Source organism: Oncorhynchus mykiss, chromosome 26 (genome assembly GCF_057628025.1).
Source record: "Oncorhynchus mykiss isolate SJ-2025 chromosome 26, ASM5762802v1, whole genome shotgun sequence".
Lineage (NCBI taxonomy): Eukaryota > Metazoa > Chordata > Actinopteri > Salmoniformes > Salmonidae > Oncorhynchus > Oncorhynchus mykiss.
The window spans coordinates 53,028,500-53,048,938 of record NC_143047.1 but is presented as its reverse complement, the minus strand read 5'-3'; the positions used below and the strand labels follow the sequence as shown (position 1 = coordinate 53,048,938).

General features: G+C 41.6%; 1 protein-coding gene across 1 annotated transcript in view; it reads left to right on the top strand.

The window, feature by feature from the left end:
• The first annotated feature begins 2,000 nt into the window (after window positions 1-2,000).
• The window catches only part of LOC110516389 (isocitrate dehydrogenase [NADP], mitochondrial), a 49,750-nt gene continuing 31,311 nt past the window's right edge, over window positions 2,001-20,439 (top strand). Inside the window, exons 1-2 of the mRNA XM_090222082.1 lie at window positions 2,001-4,687; window positions 6,962-7,053. Of these exons, the coding sequence (XP_090078208.1) occupies window positions 4,570-4,687; window positions 6,962-7,053 (210 nt within the window). The 5' untranslated portion in view covers window positions 2,001-4,569. The remainder of the gene's footprint in view (window positions 4,688-6,961; window positions 7,054-20,439) is intronic.

The window sequence follows — 20,439 nt, the reverse complement described above, 5'->3', positions numbered from 1 at the left end:
TATGTTTGAAGCCTGAAATGTGGCAAAAGGTCGCAAAGTTCAAGGGGGCCGAATATTTTCGCAATGCACTGTATATATACGGGACACAACAAGACGAGGACAAAAGACGTCTGAACTGCTATGCCATCTTGGAATTAACATTATTATGCTATGAAACAGGTGCTACGGTATAGTCTACAGTACAGTACCCCCTTCTGGTATTCTGGTGGTGTCCTTTGCCCCAAATGAGAGCTGTGCTCAGTTTAGGAGGAATACAGTCTATATTCTATTCTAGTTGCCAAGTAGACCTGTGCATTTCATTTCAACCTAGCTAATATAATTTAATTCAACTGTAAATGGAGATAGAGTAAGTAGGCTGCAGTAGTAACCTCGGTATCATAGATGGTAAGAGGTTAGATAAATATTAAAACGTTTAGGTACTGAATGAAAAATACAAGTTAAATGGGTTTCCATCATCTTTAAATGTACTGATGGTTTTGTAACACCAACTGTTGCGTTATAAAGCAAATGTTCCCGCTCTGGTCTTGGCGCATGAGCTCTAGTCAACAGCTCGCAGGTACAGTGCGGGTAGGCTACCTACATTATGATATTATTAGTAGTTAATTAACAGCTCGCAGATATACAGCGGGTAGGCTACCTACATTATGAGTTTATTATGGAGAAGAGCGATATTATTAGTAGTCAACAGCTCGTAGATATAGTGTGAGTAGGCTACATACATTATGAGTTTATTAGTAGTCAACAGCTTGCAGATATGGTGTGGGTAGGCTACATACGTTATGAGTTTATTATGGAGAAGAGAGATATTATTAGTAGTCAACAGCTCGCAGATATAGTGTGTGTAGGCTACATACAGTGGGATATATATTATGAATATATTTGCAAATTATGGTGGAAAATAAGTATTTGGTCACCTACAAACAAGCAAGATTTCTGGCTCTCACAGACCTAGACCTTCTTTAAAACCTGTTGTGACTAGGGGGCAGTATTTTCATTTTTGGAGAAAAAAAACGTTCCCGTAGTAAACGGGATATTTTGTCAGGAAAAAATGCTAGAATGTGCATATAATTGACAGCTTATGATAGAAAACACTCCAAAACTGTAAAAATATTGTCTGTGAGTATAACAGAACTGATGTTGCAGCTGAAAGCCTGAGAAAAATCCAATCCGGAAGTGCCCCATGTTTTGAAAGCGCTGCATTCCAATGAGTCCCTATTGAGCAGTGAATGGGCTATCAACTAGATTATTCTTTCTCCGTATTCCCGAAGGTGTCTACAGCATTGTGACGTAGTTTTACACATTTATGTTGAAGAATACCCGTAAGCGGCTACATTTCGCAAGTGGTCACCTGATGCTGCCAGAGAGATTCTCGCGTAAAATACAGAGGTAAGCACTACTCCAATCGGTCCTACTGAAAAACTAATTGTCCCGATGGATACATTATTGAATAGATATTTGAAAAACACCTTGAAGATTGATTATAAACAACGTTTGCCATGTTTCTGTCGATATTATGGAGCTAATTTGGAATATTTTTCGCTGTTTTCGTGACTGCAATTTCCGGGCGATTTCTCAGCCAAACGTGAAGGACAAACGGAGCTATTTCGCCTACAAAAATAATATTTTTGGAAAAAAGGAACATTTGCTATCTAACTGGGAGTCTCGTGAGTGAAAACATCCGAAGCTTATCAAAGGTAAACGATTGAATTTGATTGCTTTTCTGATTTCCGTGACCAAGTTACCTGCTGCTAGCTGGACAAAATGCTATGCTAGGTTATCGATAAACTTACACAAATGCTTGTCTAGCTTTGGCTGTAAAGCATATTTTGAAAATCTGAGATGACAGGGTGATTAACAAAAGGCTAAGCTGTGTCTCAATATATTTAATTTGTGATTTTCATGAATATAAATATTTTCTAGGGATATTTATGTCTGTTGCATTATGCTAATTAGTGTCAGGCGATGATTACGCTCCCGCATGCGGGATGGGGAGTCACTAGAGGTTTAAGAGGCTCCTCTGTCCTCCACTCGTTACCTGTATTAATGGCACCTGTTTGAACTTGTTATCAGTATAAAAGACACCTATCCACAACCTCAAACAGTCACACGCCAAACTCCACTATGGCCAAGGCCAAAGAGCTGTCAAAGGACACCAGAAACAAAATTGTAGACCTGCACAAGGCTAGGAAGACTGAATCTGCAATAGGTAAGCAGCTTGGTTTGAAGAAATCAACTGTGGGAGCAATTATTAGGAAATGGAAGACATAATAGACCACTGATAATCTCCCTCGATCTGGGGCTCCACGCAAGATCTCACCCCGTGGGGTCAAAATGATCACAAGAACAGTGAGCAAAAATACCAGAACCACACGGGGGCACCTAGTGAATGGTCTGCAGAAAGCTGGGACCAAAGTAACAAAGCCTACCATCAGTAACACACTACGCCGCCAGGGACTCAAATCCTGCAGTGCCAGACGTGTCCCCCTACTTAAGCCAGTACATGTCCAGGCCCATCTGAAGTTTGCTAGAGAGCATTTGGATGATCCAGAAGAAGATTGGGATAATGTCATATGGTCAGATGAAACCAAAATATAACTTTTTGGTAAAAGCTCAACTCGTCGTGTTTGGAGGACAAAGAATGCTGAGTTGCATCCAAAGGACACCATACCTACTGTGAAGCATGGGGGTGGAAACATCATGCTTTGGGGCTGTTTTTCTGCAAAGGGACCAGGACAACTGATCCGTGTAAAGGAAAGAATGAATGGGGCCATGTATCGTGAGATTTTGAGTGAAAACCTCCTTCCATCAGCAAGGGCATTGAAGATGAAACGTGGCTGGGTCTTTCCGCATGACAATGATCCCAAACACACCGCCCGGGCAACGAAGGAGTGGCTTCGTAAGAAGCATTTCAAGGTCCTGGAGTGGCCTGGCCAGTCTCCAGATCTCAACCCCATAGAAAATCTTTGGAGGGAGTTGAAAGTTCGTGTTGCCCAGCAACAGCCCCAAAACATCACTGCTCTAGAGGAGATCTGCATGGAGGAATGGGCCAAAATACCAGCAACAGTGTGTGAAAAGCTTGTGAAGACTTACAGAAAACGTTTGACCTCTGTCATTGCCAACAAAGTGTGTATTACAAAGTATTGAGATAAACTTTTGTTATTGACCAAATACTTATTTTCCACCATAATTTGCAAATAAATTCTTTAAAAATCCTACAATGTGATTTCTGGATTTTCTTTTCTCATTTTGTCTGTCATAGTTGAAGTGTACCTATGATGAAAATTACAGGCCTCTCTCATCTTTTTATGTGGGAGAACTTACACAATTGGTGGCTGACTAAATACGTTTTATGCCCCACTGTACATCATGAGATTATTAGTAGTAAACAGTTTGCAGATATAGAGCGGGTAGGCTACCTACAATATGAGTTTATAATGGAGAAGAGCAATAGTATTATTAGTTAACAGCTCACAGATATAGAGTGGGTAGGCTACCTACATTATGAGTTTATTAGTAGTTACCAGCTCACAGATATAGTGCGGGTAGGCTACCTACATTATGAGTTTATTAGTAGTTAACAGCTCACAGATATAGTGCGGGTAGGCTACCTACATTATGAGTTTATTAGTAGTTAACAGCTCACAGATATAGTGCGGGTAGGCTACCTACATTATGAGTTTATTAGTAGTTAACAGCTCACAGATATAGTGTGGGTAGGCTACCTACATTATGAGTTTATTAGTAGTTAACAGCTCACAGATATAGTGCGGGTAGGCTACCTACATTATGAGTTTATTAGTAGTTAACAGCTCACAGATATAGTGCGGGTAGGCTACCTACATTATGAGTTTATTAGTAGTTAACAGCTCACAGATATAGTGCGGGTAGGCTACCTACATTATGAGTTTATTATGGAGAAGAGCGATATTATTAGTAGATAATTAACAGCTCGCAGATATAGAGCGGGTAGGCTACCTACATTATGAGTTTATTATGGAGAAGAGCGATATTATTTGTATTTGTCAATCGGCAGCCAAGCATCGCTCATCATGTCACCAGAATAAAACCCTCGATATTTATTGGAAAGGTGCATCAAGCTCATCACCTTCCACATTCACCACCCGGTGAAGTTCATCATTTATTTTATCTGTAGCCTTATAAATTGCATGCTTTCCAGAGTCCTAGTGGTAGGACCACACAACGTATCATTGTGTGACTCCAAGTTTATTAAATCAATATTTGCGTATCCACCTCCATTTCTCGCATAATACATTTTACAGACACAAAAAGATCCCACCATGTCGAATGAACAATATATCTGTCAGCATTTAAAAAAATAAATACCGGCATTTCATGTTTACATCAGCCCTGTCATTACTTTTTTCATAGGTCAGGTCATTCATCTGCATGAAATGGTTGGATGGAAACTTGATTGGTGACGCTTAAGTGTGTTGAATATAACCGGACGGACGCCCATAAAATATACATAGCCTAATTTATTTACCGGCTGTCGGGTATTCATTCATATAAGGCCTGTCCTCGTGGTCATAACCGTCTCTCCGGTGAACCATGACGGGATACCTTAGGGTTCTGTCCTCCGTCTCGAGGTATGGAGCGACGTTTACCGAAAACCCTGCTATGCTTGCGCCTGCTGCCGCCGTGTGCCAGAGTCTGCGACACAGAAACTGTGAGTCTTTAAACTGAACCAAAACTCCTCTAGCTGCTAAGGTAGCCTGGTTTCACTGCACAGTCGTCCTCGCATGGAATAGATTCATCTGTTCAGAGTATACATTGCCAATGTATTTTATGTACAAAGTAGTGGATGTGCAGGAGTGACCTTTGATTTGTTACGTCGTATTGTTTGTGTCACAGCAATGCGATGTCGTGGCATCAGAACATATGGTGGGAACTGTGAAATTATGGGGATTTGGAATATTGTAAAAGTTGACAAACTGTGTAGAATGTTAAAAAAACAGAGGTAACATTGTCACATCACACATTGTAGGCGACCTCAATACATACAATTACAATTCAACAACGGTATAATGTACTGGCATACTTTATGCCAGGTGCCAAAGTCCAGACAGTATATGAGTGCTAACATTTTAAGGCTGGGGGGGGGGGGGGTTGTCTGGCTGTTCTGAATCTGACATGGTGTCATGTGTTACTATACTGTAGTAATAATGTATGTTTTTAATGTTTAATATGACCTGGTGTTTCCAGATGCAGCTAAACACATCAAGGTGGACCAGACAGTGTGTTACTGTAATAACATGTTACTGTAATGATGTGTTTAATGGTTTCAGATATTACTGTAATAACATGTTACTGTAAAAATGTGTTACTGTAATAATGTGTTACTGTAATCATGTGTTTATTGTTTAATGGTTTCAGATGTTACTGTAATGTGTTTATGGTTTCAGATGTTACTGTAATGATGTGTTACATGTTTAATGGTTTCAGATGTTACGGTAATGATGTGTTACATGTTTAATGGTTTCAGATGTTACTGTAATGATGTGTTACATGTTTATGGTTCAGATGTTACTGTAATGATGTGTTACATGTTTGATGGTTTCAGATGTTACTGTAATGATGTGTTACATGTTTAATGGTTTCAGATGTTACGGTAATGATGTGTTACATGTTTATGGTTTCAGATGTTACTGTAATAACATGTTACTGTAATAATGTGTTTAATGGTTTTTGATGTGTTACTGTAAAAATGTGTTAAATGGTTTCAGATGTTACTGTAATAATGTGTAATGTTTGAATGGTTTCAGATATTACTGTAATGTGTTTGTTGGTTTCACATGTTACTGTAATATGTTTAATGGTTTCAGATGTTACTGTAATGATGTGTTACATGTTTAATGGTTTCAGATGTGTTACTGTAATAAAATGTTACTGTAAAAATGTGTTTAATGGGTTTAGATGTGTTACTGTAATAACATGTTACTGTAAAAATGTGTTTGTTCAATGGTTTCACCTGGTGTTTCCAGATGCAGCTAAACATATCAAGGTGGACCATGTTGAGTCACTGTAATAACATGTTTATTGGTTTCAGATTTTACTGTAATCATGTGTTACATGTTTAATGGTATCAGATTTGACTGTAATCATGTGTTTCATGTTTAATGGTTTCAGATGTTACTGTAATCATGTGTTTAATAGTTTCAGATGTCACTGTAATCATGTGTTTAATAGTTTCAGATGTTACTGTAATCATGTGTTTAATGGTTTAATGGTTTCAGATGTTACTGTAATCATGTGTTTAATGGTTTAATAGTTTCAGATGTCACTGTAATCATGTGTTTAATGGTTTCAGATGTCACAGTAATCATGTGTTTAATGGTTTCAGATGTCACAGTAATCATGTGTTTAATGGTTTCAGATGTCACTGTAATCATGTGTTTAATAGTTTCAGATGTCACAGTAATCATGTGTTTAATGGTTTCAGATGTCACTGTAATCATGTGTTTAATAGTTTCAGATGTCACTGTAATCATGTGTTTAATGGTTTCAGATGTTACTGTAATCATGTGTTTAATGGTTTAATGGTTTCAGATGTCACTGTAATCATGTGTTTAATGGTTTCAGATGTCACAGTAATCATGTGTTTAATGGTTTAATGGTTTCAGATGTCACAGTAATCATGTGTTTAATGGTTTCAGATGTCACAGTAATCATGTGTTTAATGGTTTAATGGTTTCAGATGTCACAGTAATCATGTGTTTAATGGTTTCAGATGTCACTGTAATCATGTGTTTAATGGTTTCAGATGTCACTGTAATCATGTGTTTAATGGTTTAATGGTTTCAGATGTTACTGTAATGTGTTTAATGTTTTCAACCGTTACTGTAATATGTTTAAAGTTGAATGGTTTCAGATGTCACTGTAATAATGTGTTTAATGGTTTCAAATGTTACTGTAAAAATGGTTTAATGTTTAATGGTTTTAGATGTAGTTAAGCGTATCAAGGTGAACCAGCCGGTGGTGGAGATGGATGGAGATGAGATGACAAGGATCATCTGGGAGTTCATCAAGGAGAAGGTACTGTAGTACACCATGGACCTCTAACCCCTAACTCTACTGTACACCATGGACCTCTAACCCCTAACTCTACTGTACACCATGGACCTCTAACCCCTAACTCTACTGTACACCATGGACCTCTAACCCCTAACTCTACTGTACACCATGGACCTCTAACCCCTAACTCTACTGTATACCATGGACCTCTAACCCCTAACTCTACACCATGGGCCTCTAACCCCTAACTCTACTGTACACCATGGACCTCTAACCCCTAACTCTACTGTACACCATGGACCTCTAACCCCTAACTCTACTGTATACCATGGACCTCTAACCCCTAACTCTACACCATGGGCCTCTAACCCCTAACTCTACTGTACACCATGGACCTTTAACCCCTAACTATACTGTACACCATGGACCTTTAACCCCTAACTCTACTGTACACCATGGACCTCTAACCCCTAACTATACTGTACACCATGGACCTCAAAACCCCTAACTCTACTGTACACCATGGACCTCTAACCCCTAACTATACTGTACACCATGGACCTCTAACCCCTAACTCTACTGTATACCATGGACCTCAAACCCCTAACTCTACTGTACACCATGGACCTCTAACCCTAATTCTACACCATGGGCCTCTAACCCCTAACTCTACTGTACACCATGGACCTCTAAGCCCTAACTCTACTGTACACCATGGACCTCTAACTCCTAACTCTACTGTACACCATGGACCTCTAAGCCCTAACTCTACTGTACACCATGGACCTCTAACTCTACTGTACACCATGAACCTCTAACCCCTAACTCTACTGTACACCATGGACCTCTAACCCCTAACTCTAACACTACATATCTACAATACAAAATGTATAATACCGCCAAACAAAAATATTACAATTTACCTGTGTGTAGAGTTTGTGTGCTAGCGCTTGTATGCATGTCTGTATCTTTGTGTTTGTTTCTCTTCACAGTACCTGCTTCTCCATAAGGTCTATTTTTACCTTTAAAAAAAAATCTGATTCTACTGCTTGGATCAGTTACCTGATGTGGAATAGAGTTCCATGTAGTCATGGCTCTATGTTGTACTGTGCGCCTCCCATAGTCTGTTCTGAACATGTGAAGAGACCTCTGGTGGCATGTCTTGTGGGGCATGCATGAATGTCCGAGCTGTGTGCTAATAGTTTAAACAGACAGCTCGGTGCATTCAGCATGTCAACACTTCTTACAAAAACAAGTAGTGATGAAGTCAATCTCTCCTCCACTTTGAGCCATGAGAGATTGACATGCATATCATTCATGTTAGCTCCCCGTGTACTTTTAAGGGCCAGCCATGCTGCCCTGTTTTGAACCAACTGTAAAGTCCCTCTTTGTGGCACCTGATCACACTACTGAAAAGTAGTCCAGGTGTGACAAAACTAGGGCCTGTAGGACCTACCTTGTTGTTAGTGTTGTTAAGAAGGCAGAGCAGCGCTTTATTATGGACAGACTTCTCCCCATCCTAGCTACTGTTGTATCAATATGTTTTGACCATGACAGTTTACAATCCAGGGTTACTCCAAGCAGTTTCGTTACCTCAACTTGCTCAATTTCCACATTATTCATTACAAGATTTAGTTGAGGTTTAGTGAAATGTTGGTCCAAAATACAATGCTTTTAGTTTTGGAAATATTTAGGACAAACTTATTCCCTGCCACCCATTCTTTTTTTTTCTTTTTGAATTTTACCCCTTTTTCTCCCCAATTTCGTGGTATCCAATTGTTGTAGTAGCTACTACAGTGCCTTGCGAAAGTATTCGGCCCCCTTGAACTTTGCGACCTTTTGCCACATTTCAGGCTTCAAACATAAAGATATAAAACTGTATTTTTTTGTGAAGAATCAACAACAAGTGGGACCCAATCATGAAGTGGAACGACATTTATTGTATATTTGAAACTTTTTTAACAAATCAGAAACTGAAAAATTGGGCGTGCAAAATTATTCAGCCCCCTTAAGTTAATACTTTGTAGCGCCACCTTTGCTGTGATTACAGCTGTAAGTCGCTTGGGGTATGTCTCTATCAGTTTTGCACATCGAGAGACTGAACTTTTTCCCATTCCTCCTTGCAAAACAGCTCGAGCTCAGTGAGGTTGGATGGAGAGCATTTGTGAACAGCAGTTTTCAGTTCTTTCCACAGATTCTCGATTGGATTCAGGTCTGGACTTTGACTTGGCCATTCTAACACCTGGATATATTTATTTTTGAACCATTCCATTGTAGATTTTGCTTTATGTTTTGGATCATTGTCTTGTTGGAAGACAAATCTCCGTCCCAGTCTCAGGTCTTTTGCAGACTCCATCAGGTTTTCTTCCAGAATGGTCCTGTATTTGGCTCCATCCATCTTCCCATCAATTTTAACCATCTTCCCTGTCCCTGCTGAAGAAAAGCAGGCCCAAACCATGATGCTGCCACCACCATGTTTGACAGTGGGGATGGTGTGTTCAGTGTGACGAGCTGTGTTGCTTTTACGCCAAACATAACATTTTGCATTGTTGCCAAAAAGTTCAATTTTGGTTTCATCTGACCAGAGCACCTTCTTCCACATCTTTGGTGTGTCTCCCAGGTGGCTTGTGGCAAACTTTAAACAACACTTTTTATGGATATCTTTAAGAAATGGCTTTCTTCTTGCCACTCTTCCATAAAGGCCAGATTTGTGCAATATACGACTGATTGTTGTCCTATGGACACCACCTCAGCTGTAGATCTCTGCAGTTCATCCATGAGTGATCATGGGCCTCTTGGCTGCATCTTTGATCAGTCTTCTCCTTGTATAAGCTGAAAGTTTAGAGGGACGGCCAGGTCTTGGTAGATTTGCAGTGGTCTGATACTCCTTCCATTTCAATATTATCGCTTGCACAGTGCTCCTTGGGATGTTTAAAGCTTGGGAAATCTTTTTGTATCCAAATCTGGCTTTAAACTTCTTCACAACAATATCTCGGACCTGCCTGGTGTGTTCCTTGTTCTTCATGATGCTCTCTGCGCTTTTAACGGACCTCTGAGACTATCATAGTGCAGGTGCATTTATACGGAGACTTGATTACACACAGGTGGATTGTATTTATCATCATTAGTCATTTAGGTCAACATTGGATCATTCAGAGATCCTCACTGAACTTCTGGAGAGAGTTTGCTGCACTGAAAGTAAAGGGGCTGAATAATTTTGCACGCCCAATTTTTCCATTTTTGATTTGTTAAAAAAGTTTGAAATATCCAATAAATGTCGTTCCACTTCATGATTGTGTCCCACTTGTTGTTGATTCTTCACAAAAAAATACAGTTTTATATCTTTATGTTTGAAGCCTGAAATGTGGCAAAAGTTCGCAAAGTTCAAGGGGGCCGAATACTTTCGCAAGGCACTGTATCTTGTCTCATCGCTACAACTCCCGTACGGGCTCAGGAGAGACGAAGGTTGAAAGTCATGCGTCCTCCGATACACAACCCAACCAAGCCGCACTGCTTCTTAACACAGCACGCATCCAACCCGGAAGCCAGCCGCACCAATGCGCCGGAGGAAACACCGTGCACCTGGCCACCTTGGTTAGCGCACACTGCGCCCAGCCCGCCACAGGAGTCGCTGGTGCGCGATGAGACAAAGACACCCCTACCGACCAAGCCCTCCCTAACCCGGGCGACGTTAGGCGTCGCCCCACGGACCTCCCGGTCGCGGCCGGTTACGACAGAGCCTGGGCGCGAACCCAGGGACTCTGATGGCACAGCTGGCGCTGCAGTACAGCGCCCTTAACAACTGCGCCACCCGGGAGGCCCTTCCTGCCACCCATTCTGAAACTAACTGCAGCTCTTTAAGTGTTGGGGCTCCCGAGTGGCGCAGCGGTGTAAGGTACTGCATCTCAGTACTAGAGGCATCACTACAGACCCTGGTTCGATCCCGGGCTGTATCTCAACCCGGCCGTGATTGGGAGTGTCATAGGGCGGCGCACAATTGGCCCAGCGTCGTCCGGGTCAGTGGATGGTTTGGCCGGGGTAATCCGTCATTGTAAAATAAGAATGTGTTCTGATTTGCGTAGTTAAATAATATAAAATAAAACGTGTTCCAGTCATTTCAGTCGCTGTAGTAGCTGATGTGTATAGTGTTGAGTCAGCCACATGCATAGACATACATTTACTTAAAGCCAGTGGCATGTCATTACTAAAGATTTAAAATGAAAGGGGCCTAAACAGCTGCCCTGGGGAATTCCCGATTCTACCTGGATTTTGTTTGGCAAGGTTAAAGAACACCCTCTGTTAGACAAGTAACTCTTTATCCGCAATATAGCAGGGGGTGTAAAGCCATAACACATCCATTTTTCCAGCAGCAGACTATGATCGATAATGTCAAAAGTCTAACAAAACAGCCCCCACAATTTATTCATTATACATTTCTCTCAGCCAATCATCAGTAATTTGTGTAAGTGCTGTGCTTGTTGAAGGTCCTTCCCTATAAGCGTGCTGAAAGTCTGTTGTCAATTTGTTTATTGTGAAATAGCATTGTGTCTGGTCAAACACAATTTTTTCCAAAAGTTTACTAAGGGTTGGTGACAGGTTGATTGGTCGGCTATTTGAGCCAGTAAAGGGGGCTTTAATATTCTTAGGTAGCGGAATGACTTTAGCTTTCCTCCAGGCCTGAGGGCACACACTTTCTAGTAGGCTTATATTGAAAAAATGGCAAATAGGAGTGGCAATATCATCCACTATTATCTTCAGTAATTTTTCATTCAGGTTGTCAGACCCCGGTGGCTTGTAATTGTTGATGGACAATTTTTCACCTCTTCCACACTCACTTTACAGAATTTAAAAGTACAATGGTTGTCTTTCATAATTTGATCACATATACTTGGATGTGTAGTGTCAGCGTTACACAGTTTACAGTTTGAAGCTTTTTCTTGAGTGGGCAGCTTGATGATAGCCAGTCAATATTTAAATCACCAAAGAAAATATACTTCTATGTTGATATCACATACATGCAAAAATCGCTGACGACTTTTATTTCCCTCACCAACTTTAAACATCAGCTAACCGATCGCTGCAGCTGTACATAGTCCATCTGTAAATAGCCCACCCAATCTACCTACCTCATCCCCATATTGTTTATATTTACTTTCTGCTCTTTTGCACACCAGTATCTCTACTTGCACATCATCATCTGCTCATTTATCACTCCAGTGTTAATCTGCTAAATTGTAATTATTCGCTCCTATCACCTATTTATTGCCTACCTCTTCATGTCTTTTGCACACACTCTATATAGACTTTCTTTTTTCTACTGTGTCATTGACTTGTTTATTGTGTTATTGGCTTGTTTATTGTTTATTCCATGTGTAACTCTGTGTTGTTGTCTGTGTCACACTGCTTTGCTATGCTTTATCTTGGCCAGGTCACAGTTGTAAATGAGAACTTGTTCTCAACTGGCCTACCTGGTTAAATAAAGGTTAAATAAATCAAATAAAAAACATCAAGCATTTCACACACTGTTAGTGGTGACCACTTGGTGGTCTATAGCATCTTCCCACCAGAATGGGCTTTAGGTGAGGCAGATGAACCTGTAGCCATATTACTTCAACAGTATTTAAGATGAGATCCTCTCTAAGTTTTACAGGAATGAATATAGACCGCAACACCGCCCCCATTGGCATTTTCTGTAGATCTTATAACCATGTATTGCTACCACTGTATCATCAAAGGTATTATCTAAGTGTGTTTCAGAGATAGTCAGAATATGAATGTCATCTGTTACAAGTAAGTTATTGACTTCATGAACCTTGTTTCTCAGGCTGTTTATGTTAATATGGGCTATTTTTTAGCACCTTTCTGGGTTTGATTGATTTTAATGCTTTACTGGGAAGCTTATCAGAAGTAGACTTCCTCATGTTATTTATAGTGGAGCTGATAGTGCAGGGTGAGCTGCACACAGTGGACTTCCTATGAGTCCAGGAGCCATTGATAAGTCACTGTCCTGACCACTAACAGTACTGTACACCATGGACCACTGTCCTGACCACTCTAACAGTACTGTACACTATAGACCACTGTCCTGACCACTCTAACAGTACTGTACACCATGGACCACTGTCCTGACCACTCTAACAGTACTGTACACCATGGACCACTGTCCTGACCACTCTAACAGTACTGTACACCATGGACCACTGTCCTGACCACTCTAACAGTACTGTACACTATAGACCACTGTCCTGACCACTCTAACAGTACTGTACACCATGGACCACTGTCCTGACCACTCTAACAGTACTGTACACCATGGACCACTGTCCTGACCACTCTAACAGTACTGTACACTATAGACCACTGTCCTGACCACTCTAACAGTACTGTAAACCATGGACCACTGTCCTGACCACTCTAACAGTACTGTACACCATGGACCACTGTTCTGACCACTCTAACAGTACTGTACACCATGGACCACTGTCCTGACCACACTAACAGTACTGTACACTATAGACCACTGTCCTGACCACTCTAACAGTACTGTACACTATAGACCACTGTCCTGACCACTCTAACAGTACTATACACTATAGACCACTGTCCTGACCACTCTAACAGTACTGTAAACCATGGACCACTGTCCTGACCACACTAACTGTACTGTACACCATGGACCACTGTCCTGACCACTCTAACAGTACTGTACACCATAGACCACTGTCCTGACCACTCTAACAGTACTGTACACCATAGACCACTGTCCTGACCACTCTAACAGTACTATACACCATGGACCACTGTTCTGACCACTCTAACAGTACTGTATACCATGGACCACTGTCCTGACCACTCTAACAGTACTGTACACTATGGACCACTGTCCTGACCACTCTAACAGTACTGTACACCATGGACCACTGTCCTGACCACTCTAACAGTACTGTACACCATGGACCACTGTCCTGACCACTCTAACAGTACTATACACCATGGACCACTGTCCTGACCACTCTAACAGTACTGTACACTATAGACCACTGTCCTGACCACTCTAACAGTACTGTACACCATGGACCACTGTTCTGACCACTCTAACAGTACTGTACACCATGGACCACTGTCCTGACCACACTAACAGTACTGTACACTATAGACCACTGTCCTGACCACTCTAACAGTACTGTACACTATAGACCACTGTCCTGACCACTCTAACAGTACTATGCACTATAGACCACTGTCCTGACCACTCTAACAGTACTGTACACCAGGGACCACTGTCCTGACCACTCTAACAGTACTGTACACCATGGACCACTGTCCTGACCACTCTAACAGTACTGTACACTATAGACCACTGTCCTGACCACTCTAACAGTACTATACACTATAGACCACTGTCCTGACCACTCTAACAGTACTGTACACCATGGACCGACCACTGTCCTGACCACACTAACAGTACTGTACACCATGGACCACTGTCCTGACCACTCTAACAGTACTGTACACTATAGACCACTGTCCTGACCAGGTCTTGTAATGTCTGAGGAAACGATGGATTAATTATGGACAGAAAGTATCCACTTCATTCCCATGTTTTATGACCTGAAATAAAAGATCCCAGAAATGTTCCATACTCACAAAATGCTTATTTCTCTCAAATGTTGTGCACAAATTTGCTTACATTGCTGTTAGTGAGCATTTCACCTTTGCCAAGATAATCCATCCACATGACAGCTGTGGCATATCAAGAAGCTGATTAAACAGCATGATCATTACACAGGTGCACCTTGTGCTGGAGACAATAAAAAGCCATTCTAAAATGTGCAGTTCTTTCACACAACACAATGCCACAGATGTCTCAAGTTTTGAGGTAGCGTGCAATTGGCATGCTGCCTGCAGGAATGTCCACCAGAGCTGTTGTCAGAGAATTGAATGGCCATTTCTCTACCATAAGCTGCCTCCAACGTTGTTTTAGACAATTTGGCAATACAGTTAACCGGCCTAAAAACAACGCAGACCACGTGTAACCACGCCAGTCCAAGACCTCCACTTCCGGCTTCTTTACCTGCTGGATCGTCTGAGACTAACCACCCGAACAGCTGATTAAACTCTGGGTTCACACAACTGAATAATTTCTGCACGAACTGTCAGAAACGTCTCAGGGAAGCTCATCTGTGTGCTCGTTGTCCTCACCAGGGTCTTAACCTGACTGCAGTTTGGCGTTGTAACCAACTTCAGTGGGCAAATGCTCACCTTTGATGACACTGGCACGCTGGAGAAGTGTGCTCTTCACAAATGAATTAACTTAATCAACTTTTTCAACTGTACCGGGCAGATGGCAGACGGTATGGCGTCGTGTGGGCAAGTGGTTTGCAGATATCAACGTTGTGAATGGAGTGACGTGTATGACAGCGTGTTCCAGTTCCTGCCAATATCCAGCAACTTCACACAACCATTGAAGAGGAGTGGCACAACATTCCACAGGCCACAATCACCAGCCGGATGAACTCTATGCAAGGGGATGTGTCTTTCTGCATGAGGCAAATGGTGGTCACACCAGATACTGACTGGTTTTCTGATCCACACCTCTACTTTTATTAAAAAGCTATCTGTGACCAACAGATACATATCTGTACTCCCAGTCATGTTAAATCCATTTCCTTATTTGAACTGTAACTCATATAACGCGAACTCCTAGCAACCCAAAGGTTGCGAGTTCGAATCTCATCATGGACAACTTTAGCATTTTAGCTAATTAGAAAAAAAAATTGTAGCTATTTTTGAACTACTTTTAACCTAACTCCTAAATGTAACCTTAACCCCTAAACCCAGCTAACGTTAGCCAGTTAGTGAATATTAGCCACCTAGATGGAATTCAAATCATACAGGATGTTACGAATCATAATTCGTACAATATGTTACGAATTTGGTAAATGTACACTTGCTGACAGGTGTATAAAATCGAGCACACAGGCATGCAATCTCCATAGACACTCATTGGTAGTAGAATGGCCCGTACTGAAGTGTTCAGTGACTTTTAGCAACAGGTGTGGCTGAAATAGCTGAATCCACTAATTTGAAGGCGTGTCCACATACTTTTGGTCAGATAGTGTAAATGTAGCAAATTTGTAACATAAAATACAAAGAAACGTGCGCTCTCTTAACAACAGTCTATTCCTAGGATGCGTGAATTTCAAGTTTGGGGAAGCTACAATTTATCCTACCATTTCTACCGATCTGTTTGCCAGTTATGATTTTCATATGCACATATTCGTGAAACAATTTAATTTCAATTATAACGTATTCATTTCTCATGTGGTTAATAATACAAATCAGGATTAAAATGATAAAAATCTAAAAATGGAAATTCCACCCATGCGAGACCAACAGCCTCTGTCATAATAAATATTATGGACACATTGATTCACCGTGAGCCATTGGCGGCTAAAGAAATGAGAGGTGGCCAATGTACTAGTAAGCCTATAACTTCCATTGTCAACTAAGTAAAAATACATAAATCCAACAAAATATCCTGATGAAAATGCAGGTTCTTTCAATTGCATTCATCTCTCTACACCGCCTGTCTGCCCCCCTCCCTTTCTATCTGTCTTGACTTGAGCTATCACTAGTGAAGTGTAACATGGTAGCCTATCAAATCAATCAACTGGGTCTTGCCCAACGACTGTATATATGAAGCTCTGGCCAAAGATGTTGCTTGCAAACTTGCAACAATGTATCAACTAGCCTTTTCAGAGCCCTCAGAGTTTCCCACCAGTGAGCTCTGGACAGACAGCTGTTTTTGTGCAAAAGGAAATGTTGAGGTATTTTATGACGTTCCACTCGATATATTGGATACTGTGGATTGTTTCAAATCACAAGCCTGTAGGTCTATATACCAAGCCTGTAGGTCTATATACCAAGCCTGTAGGTCTATATACCAAGCCTGTAGGTCTATATACCAAGCCTGTAGGGTCTATATACCAAGCCTGTAGGTCTATATACCAAGCCTGTAGGGTCTATATACCAAGCCTGTAGGTCTATATACCAAGCCTGTAGGGTCTATATACCAAGCCTGTAGGTCTATATACCAAGCCTGTAGGGTCTATATACCAAGCCTGTAGGTCTATATACCAAGCCTGTAGGTCTATATACCAAGCCTGTAGGGTCTATATACCAAGCCTGTAGGGTCTATATACCAAGCCTGTAGGTCTATATACCAAGCCTGTAGGGTCTATATACCAAGCCTGTAGGTCTATATACCAAGCCTGTAGGGTCTATATACCAAGCCTGTAGGTCTATATACCAAGCCTGTAGGGTCTATATACCAAGCCTGTAGGTCTATATACCAAGCCTGTAGGTCTATATACCAAGCCTGTAGGGTCTATATACCAAGCCTGCAGGGTCTATATACCAAGCCTGTAGGTCTATATACCAAGCCTGTAGGTCTATATACCAAGCCTGTAGGGTCTATATACCAAGCCTGTAGGTCTATATACCAAGCCTGTAGGTCTATATACCAAGCCTGTAGGGTCTATATACCAAGCCTGTAGGTCTATATACCAAGCCTGTAGGTCTATATACCAAGCCTGTAGGGTCTATATACCAAGCCTGTAGGTCTATATACCAAGCCTGTAGGGTCTATATACCAAGCCTGTAGGTCCATATACCAAGCCTGTAGGTCTATATACCAAGCCTGTAGGTCTATATACCAAGCCTGTAGGTCTATATACCAAGCCTGTAGGTCTATATACCAAGCCTGTAGGTCTATATACCAAGCCTGTAGGTCTATATACCAAGCCTGTAGGGTCTATATACCAAGCCTGTAGGTCTATATACCAAGCCTGTAGGTCTATATACCAAGCCTGTAGGGTCTATATACCAAGCCTGTAGGTCTATATACCAAGCCTGTAGGTCTATATACCAAGCCTGTAGGGTCTATCTACCAAGCCTGTAGGTCTATATACCAAGCCTGTAGGGTCTATATACCAAGCCTGTAGGTCCATATACCAAGCCTGTAGGTCTATATACCAAGCCTGTAGGTCTATATACCAAGCCTGTAGGTCTATATACCAAGCCTGTAGGTCTATATACCAAGCCTGTAGGTCTATATACCAAGCCTGTAGGTCTATATACCAAGCCTGTAGGGTCTATATACCAAGCCTGTAGGTCTATATACCAAGCCTGTAGGTCTATATACCAAGCCTGTAGGGTCTATATACCAAGCCTGTAGGCCCATATACCAAGCCTGTAGGTCTATATACCAAGCCTGTAGGTCTATATACCAAGCCTGTAGGTCTATATACCAAGCCTGTAGGTCTATATACCAAGCCTGTAGGTCTATATACCAAGCCTGTAGGTCTATATACCAAGCCTGTAGGGTCTATATACCAAGCCTGTAGGTCTATATACCAAGCCTGTAGGTCTATATACCAAGCCTGTAGGTCTATATACCAAGCCTGTAGGGTCTATATACCAAGCCTGTAGGTCTATATACCAAGCCTGTAGGGTCTATATACCAAGCCTGTAGGTCTATATACCAAGCCTGTAGGTCTATATACCAAGCCTGTAGGGTCTATATACCAAGCCTGTAGGGTCTATATACCAAGCCTGTAGGTCTATATACCAAGCCTGTAGGGTCTATATACCAAGCCTGTAGGTCTATATACCAAGCCTGTAGGGTCTATATACCAAGCCTGTAGGTCTATATACCAAGCCTGTAGGGTCTATATACCAAGCCTGTAGGTCTATATACCAAGCCTGTAGGTCTATATACCAAGCCTGTAGGGTCTATATACCAAGCCTGCAGGGTCTATATACCAAGCCTGTAGGTCTATATACCAAGCCTGTAGGTCTATATACCAAGCCTGTAGGGTCTATATACCAAGCCTGTAGGTCTATATACCAAGCCTGTAGGTCTATATACCAAGCCTGTAGGGTCTATATACCAAGCCTGTAGGTCTATATACCAAGCCTGTAGGTATATATACCAAGCCTGTAGGGTCTATATACCAAGCCTGTAGGTCTATATACCAAGCCTGTAGGGTCTATATACCAAGCCTGTAGGTCCATATACCAAGCCTGTAGGTCTATATACCAAGCCTGTAGGTCTATATACCAAGCCTGTAGGTCTATATACCAAGCCTGTAGGTCTATATACCAAGCCTGTAGGTCTATATACCAAGCCTGTAGGTCTATATACCAAGCCTGTAGGTCTATATACCAAGCCTGTAGGGTCTATATACCAAGCCTGTAGGTCTATATACCAAGCCTGTAGGTCTATATACCAAGCCTGTAGGGTCTATATACCAAGCCTGTAGGCCCATATACCAAGCCTGTAGGTCTATATACCAAGCCTGTAGGTCTATATACCAAGCCTGTAGGTCTATATACCAAGCCTGTAGGTCTATATACCAAGCCTGTAGGTCTATATACCAAGCCTGTAGGGTCTATATACCAAGCCTGTAGGTCTATATACCAAGCCTGTAGGTCTATATACCAAGCCTGTAGGGTCTATATACCAAGCCTGTAGGTCTATATACCAAGCCTGTAGGTCTATATACCAAGCCTGTAGGGTCTATATACCAAGCCTGTAGGTCTATATACCAAGCCTGTAGGGTCTATATACCAAGCCTGTAGGTCCATATACCAAGCCTGTAGGTCTATATACCAAGCCTGTAGGTCTATATACCAAGCCTGTAGGTCTATATACCAAGCCTGTAGGTCTATATACCAAGCCTGTAGGTCTATATACCAAGCCTGTAGGTCTATATACCAAGCCTGTAGGGTCTATATACCAAGCCTGTAGGTCTATATACCAAGCCTGTAGGTCTATATACCAAGCCTGTAGGGTCTATATACCAAGCCTGTAGGCCCATATACCAAGCCTGTAGGTCTATATACCAAGCCTGTAGGGTCTATATACCAAGCCTGTAGGTCTATATACCAAGCCTGTAGGTCTATATACCAAGCCTGTAGGTCTATATACCAAGCCTGTAGGTCTATATACCAAGCCTGTAGGTCTATATACCAAGCCTGTAGGGTCTATATACCAAGCCTGTAGGTCTATATACCAAGCCTGTAGGTCTATATACCAAGCCTGTAGGGTCTATATACCAAGCCTGTAGGCCCATATACCAAGCCTGTAGGTCTATATACCAAGCCTGTAGGTCTATATACCAAGCCTGTAGGTCTATATACCAAGCCTGTAGGTCTATATACCAAGCCTGTAGGTCTATATACCAAGCCTGTAGGGTCTATATACCAAGCCTGTAGGTCTATATACCAAGCCTGTTGGTCTATATACCAAGCCTGTTGGTCTATATACCAAGCCTGTAGGTCTATATACCAAGCCTGTAGGTCTATATACCAAGCCTGTAGGTCTATATACCAAGCCTGTAG